Raw genomic sequence first — 19265 nt, 5'->3', positions numbered from 1 at the left:
TACTGTAACAAAGAGATAATTATATTCTATAATAGTTACACACAACTTTAAAAAATATTGTTTCTTAATTTTAACAGCAGAATTCAAAAGATGCGATCAGCTTTCAGGCGCTTAATAAATTCAGGATCGTGCCTGAGCATTTACTCATAGTAGCCACATGATGGCAATATTGCTAATCTTTAACTTTATTAGTTTGAAAAACTTGCTAGCTCTGTTTTTGATTCAGAGTAAGGTATGTAATTCTATTTGAATACTGAAGTCCTCTGTTTTTTAGAGGAAATCTTTCTTTCATGATATTTGACTTTATATACATGATACTTGCTGCATATTTGGCCCATGTTGACATCCCTGACTTCAGGAAAAAAGGTGAACAGCAATACTACTTGATCTGTGACACTGCATGATCATAAATGTCCTATACCACACATGCGAATGATGCTGAGGCTTTGGAAACATGCATTAGACATAAAATGGGAGGATAACAAAAAGAAGAAAAGATATTTTCTGTGTAACTGAGGACATGGAATTTTTTACAAACCATCATTTCTGATAAGCCCTACAGAGCAAATGCCTTCATGTACTATGTCATAAATGTATTTTTGTTCTCTGCGTTAAAGAATGTACAAGGCTTGGTATCTACCCCATCAGCTGCCTGGCCCGGGGGGGAGACTTTTGCAACCCTGCATAGCCCACTGCAGGATCAGGGCTTACTTTCAAACAAATGACTGTCCAGCAAAAGAGCTTTTAGGCTCCCCAGCTCAAATGAGAGTAGTGTAGGAAGGCTTTTGACAGAGGCTTCTGGGAAAAAAGACAGGAGAAGACACCTGTTGCCAGGAAAAGAGACGTTCTTCCATGACTGGAAAAATGTCCGAGAAAAGGTCTGCACGAACAGCTGGTGACAGAAGAGAGAGAGACAAAGAAAGACGCAGTGAAGGAGTAGTGGTAGCAGAAGAGTGACAGCACTAGGGATGTGTGAAGTGGAAGTGACCTTGGTTCTGTAGTGAAAACCGTGACACTGAAATGAGACCCCTTTATGACGCATTCTTAAGGGTTTCAGCTCAACACAAGCAGAGTTTTAGCAGGCAGGAGGAGAAAATGCTACTTTCCCTTTTTCTTTTTTTTTCCTTCTTTTTCCCCTTTTATGAGCTGCAGTGGAACCTGTAAAAGGATTGTCCCTAGTGAGAACCAAGTAATTTCTGAAATGGTACAGCTATAAAACAGGAGAACAGGATCTGGCACCAGTGAGGGAGCTCAGCTGAGTTTAAGCAAGATCTTCACTAATGGCCTTAGATTCTAGATGTGATAAATACAGGCCAGTTTTGGTGGAGACTGGGGGAAAAATGTGTTCTTTTAGCCAAAGTAACTATCATCTTGACAAACATTTTGCTGGATTGTTATTTGAATGAATTTTTAATGGAAAACATGCAACCTGCTCTAATAAGAGCACATTCATAATTTCTAGCACGCTAGTCCTGTCCAAAATTCACTTGGCTTTGCTCTGGGTAAGGGATACCTTAAGAAGGAAATGTTGGACTGCAATTCCACTTGGCTGAAGCACACAGTACAACATGAACAGCTGTGGAAGCCAGATTTACTGCAATAAGTGAGGCTGCTAAAATCCTGACATTACTTTGATTTTTTTTTTAATGAAAAAGTCCAATATAGAGTTTATGACTTTTCATACAGTTATTTATTTTAGGAATAAGAGATCTGCCAAACACAGCAGGTAGTTAATACCCAATTCAGACTGCATTTAAATAGGAAAGGAGCTATTGGCTACATCCTTTGGGATTCTGTGATTAACCTACAGGGAGCTGTAGGTGGCTTTTTCCACATGCATGCAGATGAAATGTGAGTTGGAGTTGGCTGCCATTGAATATTTTGAAGTTCAAATCAGATGCAGCAGATAATCCAACCCATCCTCTGCCGAAATACTCCTTTTCATAGGGGACGGAGGATAGGCTCACGGTAGATGGCAGCAAGCTGGGACACAGATTCAATCCCTGCCTCCGTCCCAGACATGGGTGTTACCTGGACTCAGAAATAGGGGCTGTGGTGGTCTGCCACCATCTGGTGTCTGAGATGCACGCAGGCAGCTGGTGGCAGCTACAGCTTTTGAGTGTCGTACTTGCACAAGTATCCCATTTCAGGCAGCAGTTGACTGCACTCAGCTCCCAAGGTCCTGCATGGGGCCCTGCTGTTGACAGGCAACTCTGGGGTCTCGGACTGAATTGGCTGATGATAAGGCTCAAACCCCCTTTGGTCACAAACCTGCTGCCTCCTGCATTGCAAGGGGTTGGAGATGACTGTCTTCAGTTAGGGCTCAACCAGGCGGTCGCTTTTTAAAACCTCTCTCGTGAACTTGACACTGTTCATCTAACTCCCCCACTTGCTCAGTACTCATTATATAAAAAAAAAAGCAGGATAACAATCCTTGCATCCCTCCTGAGGGTGCTGTGCAGCTAAATCCATTAGTGTTTGTGAGACTGCCAGTGATGTGGGCCACATAAATATCTCAATAGATACCGCAGGACAGGATAATATTTTCCATATTCTCGTAGGATTTCACGGAGGTATGAATTAAATGCTGATAGTGCAGAGATTGTGTACAGATGTAGCAGCCATTAGGCATTTATTAATAGAATACAATAGACATCACAGCCTGGATGCTAAAGCTTCTTGTTGGGTAGGACATTGGAGCTATTTGCTACCGATGTGACAATCCACTCAGCAGGGCTTCTAAGGGGTTTATCTAATCTAAGATCACCATTCAATTCTTAACACAGAAGCTCATTATTTTATTTCTACTCAATTAGATCCAATCAGCAAGATTTTGATTCCTCCTTTATCCATTATAAGAGTAGTTATAACTGTTGGAGAGATGGCCTGAACGCGTTTGGCAGTTTTATGTCCCTTGATGTGCAGAAACGTTTGGAAGCCCATGGACAAATCCAGATGTGAGGATGCGGTGCCAGTAAACTAGAGACATATTACCAAGAAGTTTAAGATATGTTCTGTGTTTTGCAGATGTTTATTTGTAAGAAGAGAAAGAGCTATCCATGGTGTAAACAATGCTATGATTGTTAAATTGATCTTCTTTGTATTGAAGCACCAGAAAAGAGGATATTTGAAAAGAGAGCTCAGGACAATCTTCTTACCCAGGTTTCCTTTAGTAATTTCAGTTCTGCCTCAGCTGAGTTTTGCTCTTAAAGAAAAGCTAAGATATCTCTGCTTCACTCTTCAGCAACTGAACTAAATTGCCAAATTGGTCAATCGCAGTTTGCAGAAAACAGATTAATTTTGTGTGTACTGATTTCTGCAGAAGAAACGGTTTAAAATGCCAGCTGTATCAATTTCTGTTAGCCACCCATTAGCCCTTGGTAGATGTGTATCACATATTAATAGTTTAATGACAATGATGACCTTCTTCCCCCTTTCTGCATCAACTGTACAGTTTACTAATGTAGAAGAAAAGGAGCCAGAGGAGCCAGCTGCAAACCTCTGCTAAAAGCAAAGCATAGTGCTATTTTCCAAAGTGGAAAGACAAGTCAAAAATTCTGTTAAAATGCAGTACTGATTAATCCATAACTTTTGAATTATGTTTTCTGACCAAAAGCACCCTCAGCATCTGACTTCAAATGTTGCTTCTTTCAATCTTCTTTTTATTTGACTGACATTGCAAAATGCATGCCTGCTGTTGATGCCAGGAAAAAGAAAGTTACAGTCCTTGTGAATAGCATGTATAATACATGTACAATAGGTGCTTCACTGGCAAAAAAACTAAATATCAACGCAAAAAAGCAAATAAATGCATGAATTTTCTATCTTTAAAGAATTTGTCATGTAATTAATGCTGTGATAGTAATAACAAACCATTGCATGGGAAGACAAGAACAAATTGTCTAGTCAATGGAGAATGAAGATACCGAATGAGCACGGAGCTTCACAGAATATTTTTCTTAGAATTTTCTGGTATTTGGTAATGTTTTAATTGCAGTAGCAAGTACTTGCAAGCACGGAAGTCAGCCACATGATTTCTTCTAGGTCATACATTTTCAACATTTGTACTTTAACATCCAAGTGTCAGTCATAAATAAAGTACCAAATACTCATATTAACCCTGGGTCAATTTGAATGTCTCTCCCTTTCAACATGAATTGTTTTACACCTACTATCTGACTATCAAGTTTTATTAAAAAATCGTGACCGTACCCTGAAAAATCTTCTATCAGACCAGAAACCAAACTGGGAATGCTTGGAGTGACAGATATTCTTTCTCTTTGAGTTTACAGACAGTTCTTCTGTGTCTTCGCATAGATTGGTGTGTTTGGATTGAGTGTGTAAGTCCTGTATTTGACTTGTGTCTGGTTACTAAAGATGGATCAAAAATAGTAATAATCAGTATGGGAAATGAGTTTGCAGCCAGTATGTTAAAACACTCTGCAAACAGCATCAGTCTTTTTCAAATGAGCACTTAAACCTATCCAGCATGCCAAATCAGAGCAAGAATGTGCAGAGGAGCTAGGGAAGTCAGAAGGGAATGAATTACAAAACTGACTTTTAGAATCCATTTTCTTGTGTTTGTCTTCTGTGACCTATGTTACTTGATTAAAAGTTTAGATGGTAAAATTAGTAGTTTTTTGTGCTCTCTTTAGTAGCTAATGATACCTCCAGTTGTTTGAAAGTTGCAGAAACATGAGCTCACATCTTGATCTCTGAACAGTGTGAGATAATCCTGTAATATCCTAGGGACTCTACAGGTCAAAATTTAGTTAGTTATTTAGGCAGAATGAGCAGTTTACTTCAGAAATACAGCTTAGCCATGAAGTTTTGGGAACTCCGACTGTACAATTTATAGGCTGATATTCAGTAGTTAGAGTATACTTGTTACTATGGCTATATGTCTATCATGAACCACATTGAACGCATATTCATCTTGCTTACAAAGCATCCAACACATACCCGCCATGCTAGAGGTGGCTGGAGAACGGCTAACTATTGCAACTGAACTTTGACAAACTGAGGTGCTGCCTGGGACTGAAAAGGGCCGCTTTTTCCATACCTCTCAGGAGGTGATGAAATTTGCTAAAGAGAAAACCAAGAACCCAGGTGGCCAAAACATGGTTTCAAAAATGTCTTGCAGAAGGAATGGACAAAACTTTAGACAGGAGAAAGAAAAAGAAGAGAAGATGTTTTAGCAGATCAGGTCAAAAGAAGTTGTTACAGGACTGGCCAAGCTGACAGAAAGCCTGAGCTGTGTGCCTAGAGACTGTAAGCCCTCCGGAGGAAGAGACAGCTAATTTGAAAGATCTCATGTTCATGAAGGGTGAGCTTCTCTAATGACCTATATTCTCCTGTTTGGGCTTTTGAAGCAATGATACTGTCATAAATTCTATTCAAAGCCCATTTCTATTTTTATGTGTCAGCTTGCTTATATCTGCCATGTAACTTCTGCAATGAAGTAGCAAGCTAAAAGCCAGAAGACTCCTGATTTCCTTGGGTTTCTGGTAGAGGGTGAGTTTAAAATGTGGTAGAAATCTGAGGAGTCATTACTGGACTCCAGAGAGTGGTAGTTGCACTGTGTCATCCAGTGCTTCGGTTGTGTTACAGGACACAGGAGCTGCATTGCAGTTAAGTGCTGAGCGATCCCAAACGAGGGGCTGTGCTTGGATTCAGCTTAGACTCCAGAGGCCAAATGGCCCGAGAACAGCAAAGATTGCTTGATCAAATAGTTTCACCAGGTGGGTAGAGTGAACAGCATTTTTGATGGGACATTTGTCAGCCAATGATGCCGAGAGTTATGCATGAACATGGATGAGGGAACACAGCATTTGTTATATGTTCAGGTTACCAAATGAGCTCCTTAATGTTACTGGGGACGCAAATGCCTTTTCCTCACTCCCAGCTTTCCACTGCTGGCAGCTTATATAGCTATAGCTACAAAGTGATGATATTCCCTCATTGTAGAGGGAATAAATAACAATTCCGTAAAACTACAGGAAATGCTAACTACTGTGAAACAGACTCACTGGGCTGACAGTGCTCCCGTGAATCACTAGAGAGATTAGATCATTGCTAAATTACTGAAAGGAAAATGGTTTACTAAACTGTCGTGACTTCCAAGCTCTTCCTTCTCAACTTCCTTCCAAGATTGAGGGGACTTAACTGATCATAACTTCGCCTGCATGACGTAACCCAAATCTAATATAATTTTATCTGATCTTAACTGCAGTAGAATTGATTCTGTGAGCAAAATATTGAAATAATGAAATTTTTATGAGTGTTCTACTTAAAAATGCATATTAAAGATAGCAACCTGATGATGTTAAAGTACATCTCCCTCCTCTTTCAAACAATCAAAACAAATTTAAGCAATTTAAACTTAAGCTTTTGTTTAATGGCCAATGCAAGTGAGTGCTCTTTCTTGCTTTCTTGGAGATTGCTTCAGTGTTTGTAATATTACCTTTTAGTGATACTTCTACAAAGAGAATAGGCAAGTGTTTGTGCAGTTAAAGATTTACATGAATCCATATAGTACTTCCATTCTCTAAAGTGCTTATAATGACAATTCTTTAGATTTCTTACTGAAAGCAGACTGTTCAGATTAACTATATGCAAAGATTACAAGGTTACTTTTTTTGAGATAGTTTTGACTGTGGTAAGGCAAAGAATGGTGATGCTTCTTTCACAAATACAGATGTGGATTAGGAATTTGGATATTACATCACAAAAGTTTGCAGAAAGGAAAGGAACTTGATATTGCATTTCAGCGACTACTTTTTGGTCTCCTCTTTCTTTTGGTACTCAAGCTCTTTCTATTTGATTTCAGCCATGTTGGTTAAGTAAATGGAAGTTTCCATGGCTTGTTTGAATATCTTTTCTAACTTTTTTTCTTGTGTGGTCCCATTCTTCTGTTAACTAGATCAAGCCAAAGTTTCGCCAAACCCATGGCAATGTTCTTGCCGATAAACTGTCAAATACCTCCTTCTATGGCTTCTGCAAATTTGCTTTGTCTCTGTTGGATTTCTTACTGTGCAATGTGTGCTATGTTTGTGCCAAGTCCTTCCCATGCTCAATAAACATTTCAACATACTTATGGTAGTTAGATGCAAATATGACGTCAACTAGTCAGTTATGGTTACAAGAAAATATTTGAGCTGTTCCACTGTAGATTAGTACTAAAGACTGAATGACTTGCATGTTGGCATTTAAAATAATCATGTTACAACTTTATGAAGGATATTTAGAATGATGTGTCTGACTAGTTGTTTCAGCTTTTTCATTGCATTTTCCCAGTTTCGAGCAGATGACAAAAGATCTTGTTGCATTCTTTCTCTCCACTTTTTCAGTGGTATCTCAGATAACGGGATAATCTTTTTTTGGGGGGGGGGGACATTTTCTTTTCAGATGTAGATTAGTAGCATTCTGCAGCAGTTGACATGGTGGGTGGGTGGGAGATACCTACATGCGCTTACAGGTTTTTTAGCTATTTTGATCACTTTTGATCACAAATTAATGTTTAATTACCCATTTTATATTGATGACAGCATTGATCCTTCTAGTTGTTATTAGTTGTTTTTTTCTTCCTCCATCTTTAATTTCTTCTAGGCATAGTATGTGATAAACAGAATTCATACGCTGATTAGCAGCTTTCATATTTGTTGCAATCAGAATGGAAAGAAACAGCTACTGAACTCAGCACTGCAAAGTGCGGAAACAAGTCTAGCCACTATTCAATAAAACTATTCTCCTGTGCTCAGTCCACCTTTGGTTTATAGCAGACTGATTTCCATCTACATGTCCTACTCCCTACTGCTCATTTAGTATCCCGTTGCCTATCAATTCCATTCACTAGTCATGACCTTCTGTCAAATCACTCCTGGCACAATCCATTCCCTAAGAAAAACTTTTCTTCTCTATTTGGGAAGTTTTTGGATACTCCTTCGAGTTCTGTATTTAAAACCTTCATTGTCAGACAGGACTTGTCTGGTTCATTTAGTCCAGCTCCTTGTTGTCCAAGGGAGCAACATTAACCCTTTCATTAACTGACCATGCTCCATTTTAACAGCCATTTGATTGCTTGTCCCCTTTACTCGTATCATAACACTGTTCCAGGTATTCATTCTCTGAAGGACAGAAACATCATTTTAATTTTAAGTGAGACTTTTTTTCCAGATGGTTTGTTCTTCTGCAGACATTGTTTCTCTACCTCTTTGCAAGGAAAACCTCACCTTGTTTTATTCTTTGATCATCCATTATTAAAAACAAAAGTTTTCAATTATTCGTTATGCTTGTGTAAATAATCCAGAATGATACAAACACTGAAAAACTGAAGCAAAACGTTAAATCCATGTTCTTCCAACAGAAACCCAATAAAATGTAGAAACTGACCTTTTCCACCAAATTACTTTTGCATTGGTTTTGATACTGGGGGGTCAAGGTTTCAAAAGAAAATCCTGAAGGTTTTGCAACCATAGTACAAAATGACACATTACATCTTCTTTCACGCATGAAGGACTCATGAGAAAGTACAGCAAAAAAGATAATACCAAACTTACAGGTGCCCTGAAAGCCTCCCTTTATAAATGCACTTAAAAATGGCCATTCAAATAAACAGCAGCATGCATTACAAAACCTAGTGCATCAAATCACTGACAATTACCTTAAAAAAATACAATGCACCATACAGTTACTGCCAGAAGCATATCAACCTTTGGTTTTTCATTTAGAATATTTTTTTTCTTTGCAAGCCTGCACAACAGATTCATTGTCTTCAAGTTTCATTTCTGTGGCAAGTACCGAGAAGATTACTACAGCTTTTGTGGCAATGGTCCCATTGCCGTGAACAGTAACTTTAGCTTATGCCGTTGAGGCCCATCAAGAACATGCTGTAGTTTATAGGCGTAATAATGGAGATGGCATTCATTTAGGAAGAAATTTTTCAAATACACTCAGCTGTGGCCTAATTCTGAATGTCTTACCAATGACTTCTGTGGAGGGGGGAGGAAGGCCAATATTCAGAGCATCGCATCCCATCAGTTCTTGAGATTTCTAAAATAAGACATGAGCATCCTTCATTCAGTCGCCTGTGAGAGTTGAGTCATTGCCACATCACTTCTTTATCTGAATATTTTGCAAGGAAACATCCGTTAGCTTCAGGTAGCTTCTTTGTAGTAGGGCACCTGCCTGACTGGAGGAGGTGCATGGGCAGGGTGAGGAAGATGTGGGGAGACGTGGGGAGCCTGGGAGCCTCCTGTCTAGCCAAGTGCTGTGTAAAAGCCCCAGGCTCTGCTGCATCAGCTCAGGCAGGATTCAGGGGATTCAGTGGGTCTTTTTTGCCTCTCTGAACAGGAGGAAATTTCCCTCTTTACTAATTTCCGCTGTTCAAAGGTTTGCTAATTTGATCACATGTAATGAATTATGTGACACTTTTTTTCCTGTTCTGGTCCATGCTGGTTCTTACTGTAAAATAGAGTGTTTTTACAAGTGGGCTGCATTTACAGTGTCATTCCTAATTTCAGAAGGATTTCACCAGGTACATGTGTGTATATTTATTATGCTAATAACCAATTGTAGTTAAGTTTAAATGGTGTATTATTGGTCTTAGTGTTTCTGGCATATGGCCCATAGACATCAGTGATCGTGTTACTTGAGTTATGAATTTTCTCTTTACTTTGTTATATTGAAATGGTTGTGTAATGTAACTTTTAAAACTAAAATATACTCAAAACAGAAGTGCGGGTGAAGAAAATCTGGGGTATGGGAGGTGCAGCATCTGGGTTTGCATTCCCAGCATTTAAAGGGGACTGTCTTTAGTTACCTGCAGCACCAAAATAACTTGCAATCCATACCCATAACATATGCATTTCACAGATTTGTATATAAGTGTACATAGTCATAAATCTAAAGAAATGTTGTGAAGCATCCATAGGCCTAATAGAGCTTCATTCATTTCAAATGTGAAAACTAGAGCTGGTAAAATATATACACATATATAAGTACTTAAAAACTATAAAACAGCTTTTGGAGAATTTTTCAAATGTCTGTGCATGCTCTTTTTTACTTTAAGTGTTCAGTGTGAAAAGAATAATGAAAAACACTTTGTTGCTGGCAGCTAAAATGAGAATAAAGAGCAGATGAACACAAAGGATTCATTTGTTAAGCAGTTAACAACAACTGGGTGTAAAAAGAAAAAATGAATAGTTTTGGTGTTTTCCATTTTCTGACAAAAATCAAAAAAGTGTTAATAATTTTTCATCAAAAAATTAGCCATTCCTTTTCATTAGAATATTTTTTAGAAGCAATGAGTATTTCCCAACAAGCTCTGGCCAAAATTCTGTTGACCATAATGTTACAGAATTGGGCCTTAAATGCGTGCCAGATCACCAGGCTGACTGAGCAAGAGCATCACAGTTAAAATGTCTAAATTAATAAACAACATCATTGTTCTTGTCTTCTTTGAAAGTGCTATACAAGATAGCTCTCTCCTGTATTCCTCTTCCTACAAGTTATTTTATTAGTGCCATCTGTATTAAAAAAATCTATTACCTTGTAGTGTTCAAGTAATGTTCTATTCAAATGCGATAGTTATGAATAATAGAGCATTTCTGGTGGCCTCTGTAAGTATTTTTACCATCTGACAGTCTTCATGCACTAACAATTATATGTCTTTATAGATGTATTGGAAACTTTTCTGCCCCGTTGAACAAAAAGCTCAGAGTGAAATCCACAACTTTCTTTCTCTCTGTCCGTCTTTGGTGGTTTCAGTTTTCTTTGCTATAAATTCAGTTACATTCGCAGTCCTCAGCAAGTTTAAAACCAGGAGGAAAGTAAACTCATAAGCTAAGCACCCTGGAGAGACTGGAGCTGAGGGAACCTGTGAACAAGAGAGAGGCCTGTCATGGCTAGGAAATGAAAAGCTTAAAGAAATCTGCAGGCAGATACAAAACGGAAAGACAGAGGCAAGAAACCATATCCCCTGTGTAGAAGTGAGTTTATTTTCATATCGTCTTTTTAATGCTCTCTTATTAACATGATTCAGGTAGATGTGGCACGGGGCACAGCTCTGCAGAGGAATGCAAAGACACGGTGGAGTTGATCTGGAGCTATAGAGAAGAGCTACTGCTGCTTGCCTCTTCCAGAAGATGTGTTTATAGGTGCGCTGTTGGGGTTAATGCTTTCTCCAAAGGCCGTAGCTGGCAGCAACCAGCTTGATGCTGTCCTCAGAAAGACAGCATCTGCTTGGCTGAATCCTGCAGCTTCCTCCAGCCCACAGTCTGGGGTACAGTTCCCTCCAGACAGACTACATTGTCACTCAGTGCAGAGCCATCATCTCCAAGGCCACAGGGCACCCGAAAATTGTTGGGTTCACCTTGATTCCCCTTGTTTCGCCTCCGCCAAATGTCAGGCAGGCATCTAATTAGCAAGATCCCCAGCTTGCAATGACAAGATTAGAAAGAAACAAAAATAAAACGCAACCTTAGTCTGCCTCATACGACCAGACACAGGTCCGAGTCCCTCTTTGGATTCCCAAGGTATACATCAAGTTTTGGAGCTGAAAATCCAGGACTCTCAGCAATGCAAGGCTCCCCTTCCCAGTGTTACTCTAAGATCTGTATTCCTTCAGCAAACCTCACTTTTAGCCAGGGAGTGGGAAGGGGGCTGGGACATACAGCCCAGCTGTAAGAAGGGCATTGTGCTTTAGGGAACCACCCTGGAGGTGTCTCTCCCTCACCTCTCACACCTGCATTTTTCTTCCTCTGGACTTTAGTTGTGGATCTAGATGCAGAGGCCCTCAGAGGCTCTGTCTGCAGCTAGGTGCTTTGGGACTCTCAGGTGATGCCTCTTTTTAGTTCACAACTAGTCTGCAATGGGAAATGTGAGGTGCGCGCACACTTCTTTCAGAGATTGGAGGTCTTAGGGGTTTAACGGTTACTTTCCTTTTGCTGGCTTGCTGCCCTCCCTCTCTTCCCCCTCTCTTTTAATTAATTAACACTAATGTTAAATATTATGCAAGCAACCATAAGCCTGTATCTCCAGCTCATTACCAGCTTCCTTCAGAAGTTGCTTCCGGCATGCTATCATCACAGGCAACCAACCAGTAAACAGGGTGTTTATCCTAGGATGTGACTATTGGAAGAAATTTGCTCAGTTTTTACTGCAGTTTCCATGGACAAATGCTATTCATCAGCACCTTAGCTACAAAATCCACTTTATTTTCAAAATACCTAAAATACCTCAAAGTCATTGCACAAGAATTGATTTCTAACTGTTTTCCAAGGCTTATTAAATCTTCTCAACTTTTGTTCTTCTTTGTCTTCCATGTAACAAGTGTTTAGCCCTTTAAAATTTGAACAAATAAAACAAATAGGCAGCTCATGGCAAAGCATAAGTGTGGGATTATTCTGTCAGCTTGCCCTTTTCTCCCACTGCCGGCCTGAGAGCGATTAAATGAAGCTGACATGCATTAGCAAGGCAGCCTAACTGAGCATGAATTGCTAGGAAAGTAGCAATAACCCAGGCCAGTATGGATTCTCGAGCACCCCCATTAGGGACTGTTGATCAATATCGGCGATTATGACATTTTAAAAATAAAATTGATTGTCCTTGACTGAAGTGGAAGGGTGGACTCGCTCATGTCTGCCACCAGAAGCAGCTGCTCTGCTCAGTATGGAAATGTTGTGAAATGGCCATTGCAGGTCTTACCTTGGTGCCTTTCTCACATGGGCAAAACTCCCGTGACTTTGATTCTCTTTGCTCTGGAGGCCTTTTTGTTAAAAGCTCTATAATAGACTTGGAAGTATTGACATTAATAACAAGCTTATGGGTGAAATTCTGACCTCATTAAAGTCAATGGAGCCAGAATTTCACCATTTTATGTATCCGTATGCGTATATAAAGTATATACATATGCTCTTAACAGCTCAAATCTGCACATTGATTCACTCTTTTTATTCACTCTACTTTCTAGCAGTTTTCTTACCAAAGATATTTTAGGTATGACCTAATGAAATGAATGGATTTTCTTCATGCTTAAAGCAGAAAATAAAATTAACAACTTTTTCCCCCAGGAAGCCTTCTTCAAAGGAAAAATGAGGGAGGTCAGTATATCGTGCCTGTCTTCTTTGTGGAGCATTTTAGGCCCATTCAGATGTCTGAGTTGACGGAAAGCTCTGTTATACAAAATTAGCAGGTTTCTTAGTGAAGGGGAATACCTCATCTAGATCTACTGCCTGGGAAGGAGGGAGGGAATGAGGGGTGGGGAAAGTGGGGTAACGTGACTTCCAGGGAGCTGCTCCAATTTATGCTTGGGCAGGATCTAGCCTCGCTAGGTTCAGACATGTCTTCTGATATCCTTAGCACAAGAACAGGAAAGGATACGAATTAACCTGGCAATCAGCATGACCAGGTGCAGAGTTAGTGCTGAGAAAAAGAAACTGTAGATAATCGGAACACATGGACTAAGCTATAAGAATGATTTCTTAAAAAAAAACAAAGAAAAGAAAAGAAAAAAAAGAAAATCCCTCTTATCACAGAATCACAGAATCACTGAGGTTGGAAGGGACCTCTGGAGATCATCTAGTCCAACCCCCCTGCTCAAGCAGGGTCACCTAGAGCACGTTGCACAGGATCGCATCCAGGCGTGTTTTGAATATCTTCAGAGAAGGAGACTCCACAACCTCTCTGGGCAACCTGGTCCAGTGCTCTGTCACCCTCACAGTGAAAAAGTTTTTCCTCACGTTCAGATGGAATTGTCTGTGTTTCAGTTTGTGCCCGTTGCCTCCAGAAATTCTGTGTCCACCTGTAAATCCCAACTGCTGTTTTACTGATTACTTTGCTGTATCTGCAACAAGATGGTTTGTGGAGAAATAAATGAGACAGTTGGTCCACAGAGAGGTCTGGTGGTGCAAAGTGAGCCACAGAAACCTGTGGCTGGGAGCCAGGGCAGGGGAAGCAACGGAGAGGGAAATGGGATCTCATCATTTCAGTGGCACTGAAACATTAAATCAGCTTGCTAATTCTTGTGGCAGCTTAGCCTCATGGGCTCAGGCAGAAGCCACGTTTGAAACCTGTGGTTCAGGTCGCCAAAGGCATGAGCACTCTAGCTGTTTCCTACAATAATCTGCCAAATGTACCCCAGATGTAGCTGATGTCTTCCAGTCTGAGCAGTCTCTGATGGATTATGTGTTCCTCCAGCACCATGGTCTTTTGGCCCGTGCTGTGCGGAAGGGTAGACGCAATGATCATAACGCTTTTTTCAGGGCTCAAGACTGATGTATTCCTGTACTTCCAGCCAAAAGGTAGGTCACTTTCGCCCCCCACCTACATTGCATCTGAAAAGAGTTCTTGTTTATCTCCGACCTAGCCTTAATGTCATTAGCTCAATCTCTTTGCACTTCCTGTTGGTTAAACCCCTTTCCTAAAGATGGAGGGAGTTGGTCAATTAGGAATACCATCTTGCAAGGGAACTCCTGGTTTTAATCCCACACAGCTCAGTAATAATAGAATGTCACATTTTCTTCCCCTGGACCATTATTCAGTTTCAAGTAGCAGTATTAGAGGCAACTAAAACTTTTTCTTCACTTGAGATCTCTTGATTTATTTTTGGTTGTTTGTGATGCCCTGAACCAGAGTTACCCGTTTGACATATTCCATCAGATAAAATCAGGACCTGCCATATTTCAGGTGGCAAAATCCCCACTGACTGGAGAAGGGGTGGCCCACCGGCTCTGAGGGAGGATGCTGAGGTGGGAGGCAGCAGTCTTGATCGTGTCCCAGTCTCCTCACTGTGCTCCTGGTTAGGGGTGTCTTGGAAAGAGCTCCTTGCTGCCTACGGAGCCACCAGTCCCTCTGTGCCCAGCTCCCTCCCGACCCCAGAAACCTCCAACCAGTCCCCTGGGGTAGTCCCTGGTCTCCAAACAGTGATATCCCTGTGCTGCCAACCCCCTTCCTCCGGTGTTGCCCCCCTGCAGCTCCGTCCCCTCTCCTGTGCCAGGTCCCCCACCCCCTGCTCCCCCAGTAATGTCACAGAGCTGTTCCCGTTCAGTGATGTTGATTAAAATGCAGTGTAACCATAATGCCTCTGTGCTACCGGAGAGGATCACATGCCCTAGTGTTGCTTGCACTGCTCAAAGCAATTTTTGGCTGCCCTGGTCCCCCCGCCCCCGGACCCCTTCCTCGCCTCCCTGCACCCATTACTTGCTGCCTCTGCCGTACCTCCGTGCTGAGGCCAGGCTGGTGCTTCAGCTCTAGCTGGCAGGAGGCAAAATGAGCTCTATTTATTTAATAAAAAAAAAAACTGCTTTGATGGGCCTCTGAAAAAAAACAGCAGACACATGCAGACAGATTCAGGCATGTGTCAGCCCTCGGCCGCTGCTCTGCCTGGTTTCCCCCGCTACCAAGTTAGAGGCTGTCCAAAGTACACATTTCCACAAACAGTATCTCAGTGTTTCAGGAACCTCAGTCATTTTCCTTGATACTCTTCTGCCTTTCGATCCCACCGATGGCCAAGGGATTACTCGGTAAAAGACGGATACCTTGGTTAAGGTATCGGAGACCCCATGCGCAGCTGAGAGCTGGGGCTGGCTGTCGAGCCATGCGACAGCCGCAGAGCAGAAGGGGAGGCCGAGGTATCGTGACGGAGGTTTGTCCATGTTCATTGCAGCCAGACCTTTTAACCTTGCTAGAATGGATATGACTTCTGTTTTAAGTGGGAGTTTAAAAAAATAAGGCAGAAAAAGCCTCAATTTTAGCATGGAATGAGATCCACTGGCCCGTAGCACTCTGTGAAATAAACCATTTCACTCTCTTTATTGACATCAGAGTACTTTCAGGTATTTTTGCCAGAACTTTATAAGTTGTTTTTACTACTGTTACGTAGTCTGTTTGGCTGGGGATTTGTGAAGCAAGAATAGCGCTACACACATAAGTATTCCCACTGCACAAACATCTTGGCAAGTGAAATAACTTATCAGTATGGAGCAAACATACTACATAATGACACACAAACCCATTTCCTGCACTTGGACTTATGTTGTAGTATTCATGGCTGTCCAAAACACTTCTGTCAGAGCTGATACCATAATCACTTGGCTAGATCTATTGTAATGTTAATATAGGGGGGGAAAAAATCTAGCCTTTATTAGGCTACCTTTCATCCTAAAAGGCATCCCAGAAAATTTATAATGGACTATGCACAATTCAACTCCATCTTTATTAAGAAGCCATTGTATAAAGGAGTTTCTGTCCATTCCTTGCATCCCGGGGTCTGTTATTTAAGATGTCTGCAGTGTTAACAAAGTCCCTGTACAAATTTTTGCTTCACATCGTACAGAGTACCTACGGTTAATAAAATAGAATATATTGACCATGTATATGAAGGAGTTCATTTAAAAATAGAATGAAAAGAATAATTTAAAAAAAATGAATCTACCTTTAAAGGCCTAAAAGAAAAAAAAAGTCTTTTGGAGAGATTAAGTCAGTTTTTACCAGTCGAGTGCTGGAGCCTGACCCCAAATCCTTTTTGTTGTTGCTCTCAGCAAATTTCTTAGAAATGTTATTTTATTTTTTAAAAGTACTAAGGATAATAACTTGCACTGATGATGAAAAATACCCTGTCACATTTCAAGCCAGCATAAATAAAAAATGGCTAGGTGACCAGCCACGGAAAAGAAGGTTCAGAGTGAAAACAGTGGAAATGTTGACAGAATCCAAGCTCTGGAGGTGCTGCCAGGTGATAATGTAATTGCAAACAGGCTTTTTGCCAAATGAAGTACACCAAATGTAGTTGTCTCACAGTTGTTGGCAGTATTTTTTTTTAACCCTATTAAATGTCAGTGGGTTGGTCCATATGTTGTTCCAGAGGGACCTACAGCTCTCTGGGCTTACCAAGAATCTAGTGCTTTTGTGTGTGTGTGTGGGGGGGGGGGGGGGGGGGATTTAAACTGTATATCATACTGGACTTCACTGTAAATGAAATGGGCAGGCTTTTTTCTTTTTTTCTTTTTTTTTGTTTTTAATTGTTTGAATATACTGTGGAATGATTGTGTTTTATCAGGATTTTAGCAGCAAGTGTCTTCATTTTATACTCCTCCTGGCAGGCAATGGTTACAATCTTTGTGTGTAAGCTCTTCTGGCATGGAGGCTGCCTTTTGTGCCCAAGTCTGACAGAATGGCATTTCTCCAAATTCCACAGGACTAAACGGAAAGATTCTGACTAGCGTTAATGCACCTTCAGTCAACTCTGCATGCAAAAGATGCCAGGACTGAGTCTAAGAAATTAGCACTTTTGATTACTTGATTTTGGGGGATAGGATTATCAAAACTGTTTTCCTAAGCAGTGTAATATGTGGATTGTAGAAAATGCTAAAGCTGCTGTCTAGAGTTAATTGAAGAGCCAAATGTCCATCTGTGAAGTATTCTGATATTTCGATTTTTTCTCCAGTTTTAGTAACAGCATAAAGTCAGAAGTCTATTTTTGTCATATTACACACATTTGTAAAAACCCACTTCTGATCCACTGAAATGTTTTGTTTCTGTCATGGTGAATCTTTTTGTTTCAACAGTGTCCTGAAATTTTATTTTGATAAGGTCAAAACATTATAGTAAAATATAAAATATTGGCTATAACATACTATTAAATACATCTGTTGTAATACTATTAAAATTCATATTTCAAGGCACTCCAAAAAAAAACCCAACAAAACAAACAGAAAGGTAACTCGAAGCAAAACTAATGCCTTGTCAAAATGAAACATTTATACGTTATGGAAATGAGAAACTTAAAAGGAAAAATGGAGCTGAAATCACTGTGTCTTACCATGATGTTTTCTGTTTTAGACAAAAGTGTGGGGTTTTTTGTCAGAACACTGTTCAAACGCCAAATTGTGGCCATCTCTGCTTTACTGCTTGTCACAGGGCAAAAAGTATAAACCAAAAGATTGCTTTCAGAAGAACTCCTCTTGAACTGGCCATATACAAAATTCTGATTTAAAGCAGGCAGGTATTTGCAGTCCCTGGAGCATTACAGTCTCCTTTGCACCTATTCTTTAGGTTTTGGAGCAGTGTTGCGTTTGCATGCTTGCTTTCTACAGCAAGAAAGGAAGACACGAACAATGGTAAACTTTGTATCACAACCCTCATAAGTTAAAAGCCATCTTAGCTTTGTTTTAAGCCAGGCACAGAAATTATAAAGCAGCTGTGTCCCGCAGGCAAGTCTGAGAGAACTCACACATAGTCACTTAATCTGTAGCCGCTATGGGAAGCAGATGTCCGGGAAGAGGCATGGTTTCCCCCGCAGGCGGCTGGTGGTCTGCAGGAGGGGGCAGCCCTGGGCACGCCGCCGGGCCGTGGCGGCCGGGGCGCGCTGCTGCCCGCGCACAGGCTGGAGGCGCAGAGCAGCGCACCACCCAGGATGCTCAGGGAGGCGGAGGCGAAGCCGAGGTAGAGCGCTTGCCCTATCTCGTACTTCATGCCGCTGGGCAGCAGCGGGTTGTAGAAGTCGGCGACGACGTCGCTTGTGGTCCAGGAGACGGGCACCAGGCAGAAGAGGCCGGCCAAGATGAACGCGACCCCCCCTGCGACAGCGGTCGGCGTTTTGGCAGAGGTGCCCTTGGCACACTGCGTGCACTCCATGCCCACCACAGCCAGGGCGCACGCCAAGGCGGACAGCACGGAGGAGATGACCATCATGGCACGGGCGGCTCGCAGGTCCCGTGGCAGCGCCAGCTGGGACCGGTGGGCTTGGCACTGGTAGATGCCGGTGCTGTGCCAGACGCACTCCATCCACAGCCCTTTCATGTACGCCACCGCTGTTATGATGTTGGTGCCCACATGTGCCGTGCGCCACCAGTGTGGCAGCAGGGTGGCAATCAGGGTCCCGAGCAGACCGAGCAGGCTGAGGAAGAAGCCAAGCAACTGCAAGGCCATGCTTGCCATGTTAATGTTTGTCCGGCCCGGTTCCCTTAATAAAGCACCTTCGCTCGAATCCCTTCGGAAAACACGGGCTTTTCTTGGGAGATATGCAGCTGTTTTACTTTGACACCTTCTGTTCTCCTAATAAAAGGTAACTGAGGGAAAAAGAAGTTAATTATTGCCCAAACGCATTACCTCTCCAACCAGTAAGGTGCATTTCAAGTGCAGTTAGTGCAATAATTAGCATAGTTGTCGCTGTTAATCGTACTTTTGTGGAAGTAATGGGAAAGCAAGCTTCCCTCTTCACTTATATAAACAGTCTTCTACTGCCCACTGGGAAGGAAACTCACAAA

General features: G+C 41.4%; 1 protein-coding gene across 1 annotated transcript; it reads right to left on the bottom strand.

Annotated features, from left to right (window-relative positions):
- Positions 1 to 18225: 18225 nt before the first annotated feature.
- CLDN14 (claudin 14) lies at positions 18226 to 18936 on the bottom strand. Its single transcript, XM_067289774.1, has one exon. It carries the CDS (start codon positions 18934 to 18936, stop codon positions 18226 to 18228), a length of 711 nt encoding a protein of 236 aa, XP_067145875.1.
- Positions 18937 to 19265: the final 329 nt, after the last annotated feature.

The sequence above is a fragment of the Apteryx mantelli genome, chromosome 1, assembly GCF_036417845.1.
Source record: "Apteryx mantelli isolate bAptMan1 chromosome 1, bAptMan1.hap1, whole genome shotgun sequence".
In the NCBI taxonomy this organism is placed as follows: domain Eukaryota; kingdom Metazoa; phylum Chordata; class Aves; order Apterygiformes; family Apterygidae; genus Apteryx; species Apteryx mantelli.
This window is presented reverse-complemented; position numbering and strand designations above follow the sequence as displayed.